This window comes from Capricornis sumatraensis, chromosome 1 (assembly GCF_032405125.1).
Source record: "Capricornis sumatraensis isolate serow.1 chromosome 1, serow.2, whole genome shotgun sequence".
In the NCBI taxonomy this organism is placed as follows: domain Eukaryota; kingdom Metazoa; phylum Chordata; class Mammalia; order Artiodactyla; family Bovidae; genus Capricornis; species Capricornis sumatraensis.
In genome coordinates, this window is record NC_091069.1 from 20117874 (window position 1) to 20125773 (window position 7900).

The 7900-nt window shown below is 56.0% G+C and overlaps 1 protein-coding gene across 2 annotated transcripts; it reads left to right on the forward strand.

Annotated features, from left to right (window-relative positions):
- Window positions 1-1983: 1983 nt before the first annotated feature.
- On the forward strand, window positions 1984-7431 carry CIMIP5 (ciliary microtubule inner protein 5). Of its 2 annotated transcripts, XM_068987951.1 has the most exons (3): window positions 1984-2225; window positions 4559-4598; window positions 7240-7431. In XM_068987951.1, exons 1-3 carry the CDS (start codon window positions 1984-1986, stop codon window positions 7429-7431), a joined length of 474 nt encoding a protein of 157 aa, XP_068844052.1. The 2 variants fall into 2 exon arrangements, with proteins under 2 accessions (XP_068844052.1, XP_068844061.1); XM_068987960.1 differs by lacking the exon at window positions 4559-4598 and having other exon boundaries at window positions 7240-7261.
- The last annotated feature ends 469 nt before the right edge of the window (window positions 7432-7900 follow it).

Below are 7900 nucleotides of genomic sequence, written 5' to 3' on the forward strand. Positions count from 1 at the left end.
AGGTTTTAGACAGACATCCCAGCAGGTCACACTCACTCAGCCCCTTCCTTAGACAAGTGCGGGCAGCTCTCGGCAGTCTGGCAGCTCTCACCCCGTCTCCTCCCTCCAGTCCTCAGCCAAGGCCAGCGGGGGCTTCACCACCTCCTCTCACCTGGACCACGGCCACGTCCTCTCACCTGGACCACGGCCACGTCCCCTCACCTGCGTGTCCTTCCCTGGTCTTCTTTGCCCTGTGGCTCAAGGGCAGGAATGCTCCCTTGTGCACAAGCTCCGTGCACAAGCTCCCCACATAGCTCCAAACAGCCCAGGGCTTGGACCCCTCCCTGCAACCCAATGACCGAGCTCAAATACCTGTTCTCTCCTGTGTCCAAGCTTTTGCACTCAATCAGTCAGTAGCTCAGTTGTGTGTCCAAGTCTTTACAACCCCAGGGACCGTAGCCCACCGGACTCCTCCATTCATGGGATTCTCCAGGCAAGAATACTGGAGTGGGTTGCCATTTCCTCCTCCAGGGGTCTTCCCCAGCCAAGGATAGAAGCCGAGTCTCTTGCATCTCCTGCACTGGCAGGCAGGTTCTTCACCCACTGAGCCACCTGGCAAGCTTTCACATTTGCCCCAATTTTTCGACCTGGAAATGCTAGGCACCCATAAGACCCAAGTTCTTGGGGCCTCCTTCATGAAAACTGAATCCAAAAGATGCTCCCAGGGTGGGCAAACAGCTGGTGTGTTGGCTACACCTGTGTGAACACCCTGGGGTGCCTTGTGCACCGTCCACATAGCAGGACTTGGCGTGTGTGTGCACGTGTGTTCGTGTGTGTATGTGTGTAGCCATCTGCTCGTGTGTCTGCTTCCCAGCCTTGCAGAGGCAGGAGCACCATGCCCAGCGGGTCATCCCACAGATCCATGACTTTGCCAACACACACGGGGAGTAAGAAGGAGTCAAGAGCCCGGGAAGTGCAACGGGCCGGGGACACAAACCAAAGGGGAAGATATCTGAGGATGCCAGCTGAGCAGAGCAGGAGGGGCCTGGGGCCACAAGGGAACTGGGCTGTGTGGGTCAGAGCAGAAACAGAGCCAAAGGTTCAGAACAGGAATCCCCACCCTGGGGGCTCTCACTGTTTCCTTCTGAGGATGTGAACTCAAGGCCCGGCTACAATTGGCACCTGAGTGGCCCTGGGCAGCTACTTATTGTGCTGGTGAGGGCCTCCATTTCCTCACCTGTACAGTGGGCTTGGAGATGCCTGCCTTGCATGACTACGGGAGTCAAGCAAGATCAAGGGCAGCACTTTGCAAACCCTCCAGTTCTCTGCAGAAGAGCAGATGTTAATTGTGCAGCATCACTGATCTTCCCTCGCCTGGCATGTACGCAAAGCACCACACTCTCGTTCACAAAGAACTGCCCATCCACCTTCTCCTGTGAGTCCCACGGCACCCACCTGGGGCAGATTCCCACCCATGTCTCTTCTTACTGCTTCTCTCCCCCAGGTTCTACTGAGGTCTCCAGCCAGGGGGGCAGAGGGGCAGAGCTGAGGGCAGCCGAGCTGGCTTGGCTCAGACCAGGAACTCTCTCCACCCAAGCCTGGGGCTCAGATGTCTCTCTCTCTCTCTCTCTCTCTCTCTTTCTCTCTTTCTCTCTCTCTCCCACACACACATACACACACACACACACACACACACACACACATAGACACACAAGGCCCTCCCCTCCTTAGCACACTAGGGAGCTGCCCGTTCCCAGGGCAGCAGTCAACACAGACAGAAGCTCAGACACAACTGGGCTCCAATGCTCTCTGCAGCCTGGAGGGCCTGGTCCCCATCGGCCACTCTGAGCTCAGGATCCGGGGGGCCAAAGAGAACCTCTGCACAGCTCTCCTGGTATAAATGCGGGAAAGCTCTCTGAGCTCAGGCAAGAGTCTCTCTCTCTCTCTCTCTCACACACACACACACACACACACACACACACAGAGTCTTACACACTTGCATCCATGGGAAGCCGCCCCACTCCTGGGCTCCAGAGAACTACATCAGCTGAGTACCGACTGCGTTCAACCAGGCCTCCAGCCTCAGTCCCATCCACTGCCCCAGGAGGCCCTGCGGTGGGCAGGGGTCCCGCGGGTGGCCCCCAGGCCCTGAAGGCCAAGCGGTCAGCCCCAGGGGCTGACGGTGTGCAGCGGGACCAGCTGTGGAGGGAGCTGCTGGAGGCTGAGAGGAGGAGCCAGCAGCGTTGGTGAGTGTCCTGCCCTGTCCTCTCCCCAGGGCCCCCCAGCCTAGCTCAGGGTCTAGGAAGCTTCCGGAGAAAGCGAGACCTGGGAGTGAGAGGGAGTAAGCCAGGTGAAGGACACTGATAGAAAAGTGCTGGGCCAAGGAGCGAGAGCCTGGACCAGGGGAGGTGAGGGAGCCCAGCATGGGCCCACAGAGTAGGGGCAGGTAGGCGGGAGGTGAGACTCCACCATGTGCATTCTGGAAGCCCGGCTTCCCTTTGCAATAATCCTTCCAGCTGGAACTCAAAGGATGAACTGCGAGGGTGGGAGCGTGGGGAGGTCAGGAAGCCTGGGGAGGCGTGGGGTGGCAGCAGCCTGGGGAGGGGCGCCGGCCCTCTGACCCAGCAAAGGGTGTCCCTTCAGGCATCATTCAGTCCAGAAGTCCCTAGAAGAGCCGCCGCCGTGCCAGGCTGCCACAGGGGACAAGACGGGCCCAGGCCCATCTCCGCGGAGTCCTCACTCTCAGGACGAGGAGCCAAAAAGCAACAGAGACACAGGCAAGAGCAACGTGCAGCTGGTGTCAGGAGGGAACCGACGGAGCAGACTGGCGTCTTGCTTTTCTGGGGGCTCACGGAGGCCTGTCTGGGGAGGTGGCATTCAGGCTGGGACCCGAGTATGAGAAGGGCCATGGAAGAGTTTGGTGTATTAAAAAAAGCCACAATATAAAGACTACACGTGTGGCTGGGGTGGTCAGGAAGGGGACAAGAGCCTCAGTGAGGGGAGTAGGAGGAGGCAGCTGGGCAGTTTCTCAAGTCCCAATAACTTTTTTTCAAATGTCATGGGACACCCTGGAGGGTCTTAAGCAAGAGGCTGACTGGGGATAGTTTACAGTTTATTTATTTATTTGTTTTTTTAGTTTACAGTTTAAATGACCAGTCTGGCTGCTGTGCCTGGTGAGGTGGAGGGGACAGGGCAAAGTGACATTTAAAGTGACAGCAGAGCTGCCATGGTGGCCTGAGCTGGGGACCGGTAGGAGAATTCAAGGGAGGTTTTAGTGGTAGAATTAGAATTGCTGATGGATGGACTGGAGTCGGAGAGATGGAGTGTGTGTGTGTGTTGGGGTACAGGGGACATTTACAAAGACAGGGTCCCCCTGGTGCCATGACTCTAGGTCATGGTGTTTGTGGTCTGTGCGGATTGGGGCAGAGAAACTTTTTTTTTCTTCTAAGTCTTGGAGAATTATTTGACTTTTTAAAAATAGATTAAAAATGAAACTGCCAGCACAGATAACACCATTCTTCTCAGTATCACTTCCCCAGCACCACCCACCTTCCTCTGCCGCACGCCCTGGAAGGTTACCAAGCTTTGTGAAGATGAAAGCCGGCTTTTCTTCACCAAAGACTGGGAGACCAACCCCCCACCCCCCCCACCCCCCCACCCCCCCCACCCCCCCCACCCCCTCCACCCCCCAGCACACCCGACCCCGCCCCCCGCAACCCGACCGCGCCCCCGCACACCCCACCCCGCCCCACACACACACCCGACTCCGCCCCCCGCACACCCCACCGCGCCCCCGCACACCCCACCCCGCCCCCCGCAACCTGACCCCACCCCCACACACACCCGACCCCACCCCCAAACACACGCCCGACCCCACCCCCACACACCCGACCCCGCCCCCACACACACACCCTACCCCGCCCCCCGCACACCCGACCCCCTCCCCGCACACCCGACCCCACTCCCACACACACACCCGACCCCGCCCCCCGCACACCCGACCCCCCGCCCACGCACACCCGACCCACCCCCCGCACACCCGACCCCACTCCCACACACACACACCCGACCCCACCCCCACACACCCGACCCCGCCCCCATACACCCGCCCCGGCCCCCACACACCCGACCCCACCGCGGCAGACGCTTGGGGTGAAATGGCTTCCGGTTTCCTGATCCACCTGCCACACCCCCTGCAATCAGACGTTCCTCTCTATTGAAATGTTGATCCTTGGAGTTTGTCCCACTTAATGATTGTAGTTCCTGCATGATGTAATACACGCATTTGTGGCCGCAACTTATTCCCTTGAAATAGAGTAAAAGTGTTAGTCATGTAGTCGTGTCCGACTCTGAGACCCCATGGACTGTAGCCCATAAGGCTCCTCCGTCCATGGGATTCTCCAGGCAAGAATCCTGGAGTGGGTTGCCATTTCCTCCTCCGGGGGATCTTCCTGACTCAGGGATAGGACCCAGGCCTCCTGCATTGCAGGCAGATTCTTTACCATCTGAGTGACCCTGTTAAAATGAAAGTAAAAACGCCATAGGGAGGATCACACTGTCATCATGCTTTCCTTTCCAGGGCTCAGAACTGGAGTTTCCTGAAAGACTATGACCCCATGGTAAGACAAACCATGTTCCCATCTGAAATGCTTGCACTTGGAGTGTTTATTCATTCATCTCTTGTTTATTGAGGACCTGCTGGGTGCTAGATGCTGGAATGGACAGAGATGAATAAAATGCAACCTTGTTTCCAGAAACTCTGGATTTGATGGGAAATAAAATACTTCTGTAGAGCATTTAGAAATGAATTTTCCCCAGTGTTCCTTGACTGCAGTGAGATGAACTCGCTGGAACTGCTAAGTACCAGCTGCTAACACGTTTCTCCCGGTCCGACGGTATCAGCAAGATAGAGTGAGGTGAGGTTGGCCCCACATAGAGGATGAGTCTGAGTGAACACACTTGTAAACAAATTCCCTGCATCTAATATCACCAGCCCCAATCCATCCTCCACGTGGCTACCAGAGTAACCTTTCTAAACTGCAAAACTCTCTCTCTCTCTCCCTGGTTTAAAATCCTTCCATAAATCTGCATTTTCCAGGACGGTTTGCAGCACTTCCCATGATCCAGCCCTGCCTCCTCCCGCTCCTTGCTCGCTCCACACTGACCGATGCACTCTCTCTTATGCTCTTCCCACTTAGCCTAATGGCCTCCTAATCATCCTTCAAGGCCCCACCCAAGAGGCCTCTTCCTGGCAAGCATGGCGAGATCACCATATTCTTCACTCCCCAGGACATCTCACCCATTCCTTGGGCACGTGCAATGAACAATCTTACCTGGCCATGGGCCTCCTCGGAGAAAGGACAAAGATGACTTCATTGCTGAACACACACCTCCAGCTAGTCTTTACCCCCCAGCACCCAGTAACTATTTCGCACTCAGTTCATGTTAGAGCAATGAGCAAATGAAGAATGATCTGGCTGTTAAAAGCATGGTCAGAGAACCAAACTGCAAACTGAACAATGTAACCAGCCAACCAAGGTGGTGGCCGCACTGGCACGGCCCCTGTGGGTTTTAGGGATGGTGTGACATCTGTAAGACTAGCCTTGTGGGGCTGCTGCTGGTCCTTAGATGGAAGATTTAGCTCACAGGATCTGAATTCCAACCCTGAGCCCCTGATCCGGGCTCCCAGGCTTCAGGGTCTCTCCCTGCCCAGGGCTGTGTATCAGTAACCTGACCCCTGAGACCCGCGTCCCGCCCAGAAAGCCCACACCGTGGGGCCACCTCTGCACAGACTTTCCCAGGTGAGAGCCAGGATCCTGTTTCTTAAAAACTGGTCCTGTCACTTCGATTTGACACAGAGCAGCACAAAGTTAACCATAAACAAGGACAGGGAAGGCTTATCAGATTAGTCATAATCCAGACATTTACTCAACGTATCCTCAGTTTACAGAAGGCACCAGGTAGCATGTTCAGGGCAGCACCCCTCCTTAAGACCCCCCTTCAAACTGGAAACAAGCCCAAATGCCCCCGTGGCAGAATAGAGAAGTGACCTGTGGAGGATTCACACAACCACACCACAGAATACCGTGTAACAGGGAGAACGAAGGAGCCACAGCCACACACAGGAACACGGGGGAATCTCACATCACACAGTGAGAGAAAGGGGCCGGAGGGCAGAGACAGGATCCCTTTGCGGTAAAGTTCAGAACCAGGCAAGCCAGCTCCTGGTGTTAAGAGGTCGAGACCCGGTCCCCTTGGAGGTGGAGACAGTGACTGAGGGTTAAATGTTGGCTTCTGAGGCGGATGGGGTTCTGTTTCCTGGTCGGGGGGCGGGGGGGAGTTGGGGGGCTGGGTTGAGCTGGGACTTGGGTACTTGTGTGTGTGTTGCCCAGGGGAAGGGGGGTCGTTTTCATTCGATAACTGCTTCCAAGGTGATAAGGGGTGTTGTCCCTAAATTGGTGACACAACATAATTCTCCTAAAAGAAAAGGGGGGAATGAGAGGGTAACAGGCAGGAGGGCTAGGGGTCTCCAAAAGGAGGAAACAGACTACAAGCATCAGATTTTTGGCTTCCCTGATAGCTCAGTTGGTAAAGAATCCACTGGCAACGCAGTGGTTCGATTCCTTGGTGGGGAAGATCCGCTAGAGAATAGATAGGCTACCCACTCCGGTAATCTTGGGCTTCCCTGTGGCTCAGGTGGTAAAGAATCCTCCTGCAATGCAGGAGACCTGGGTTCTATCCCTGGGTTGGGAAGATCCCCTGGAGAAGGGAAAGACTTACCCACTCCAGTATTCTAGCCTGGAGAAGTCCATGGACTGTATAGTCCATGGGGTTGCAAAGAGACACGACTGAGTGACTTTAAATATAAATGTAATGTGTGTGTTAGACTTAAAGTAAAAATTGACCAAAGAAATAAAACCAACCCCATGGTGCTCCCATTATGAGTGGGGCAGCGTCTTTAGCCAGGGCGATGGAGAAAGAGTTAAATGTGGTCCCTCCCTTGGCCATTGCAGGTCAAGCAACCCAGTGAAGGAGTCTGGGAAGGGAAGCCGCTGGGTAGGCAGCCCTTGGGGTGAGAAGGATGAAGAGGGTGTCTGGGCTGGAAAGTTGAGTTTGGATCCAGAGCGGGGTCTGGGGTCAGGCCCCCAGAGGATGCTTCCTGCAGAGGCCACCTGCCCCCCTCCCCCTTCTCCTCCCTGCTCAGGCCTCTCCAGTTGTCTTTCCCCCAGCAGATGACTCTCACTGTCCCCTCGTCCTCAGGGCAACAAGAAGGAGCCCGTGAAGCTGCCAGACTACGTGCCTCGCTTCTCTGACACTGTCCCCAATTCCACAAACCGGGCTGTGGGCAGCCGGGTGGACACACCTCTGGGGAAAACCCTCATCAGCCTTGACTTCTTCTTCGTGGAAGGAGCCCGGAAGAAGAAGCTGGAAGAGGAGCTGCAGCCCATCTAGGAGGAGGGCTGGGCGGATGCTACTGGGGAGCCATCACCAGAGCCTCAGACAGCATCCCACACAAGCTGGGGGTCAGTATCTCTGAGCCCCACATGAGGTCAAGAGGGTTCCTGGCTCATCGTCACACCTGAGAAGGACAGGATTTGAGGGCTTGCCCAAGGCCATGTAACCGGCAATGGTGGGGCTTCCCTAGGGGTCAGGGCCCACGAGAGGGGGCCATGCACATGGTCAGGAGCGCTGACCGCTGAGTCGGGATCCTGCTCCTGGCTCTAGGCACCTGCAGCCTTGGGCAGATCACTGCAGCCTCCGGGCCGTTTCCCCATATGTGACGTGGTGTTTCCATCGCTGCTGTAACAGGTGACCACAAACTGAGGGTCTCAAAACCACACATGCATGTTATCTTGCAATCCTGAAGAGAGAAATCCAAAGCAGCTCTTGCTGGACTAACTAAACTGAAGGCGTTGGTAGG

Coding starts and splice junctions, on each gene's coding strand:
- CIMIP5 (XM_068987951.1), top strand. CDS start 1,984: ATGGGAAGCCGCCCCACTCCTGGGCTCCAGAGAACTACATCAGCTGAG. Junction 2,226..4,558: donor AGGAGGAGCCAGCAGCGTTG/GTGAGTGTCCTG, acceptor TTTCCTTTCCAG/GGCTCAGAACTGGAGTTTCC. Junction 4,599..7,239: donor TGAAAGACTATGACCCCATG/GTAAGACAAACC, acceptor CCTCGTCCTCAG/GGCAACAAGAAGGAGCCCGT.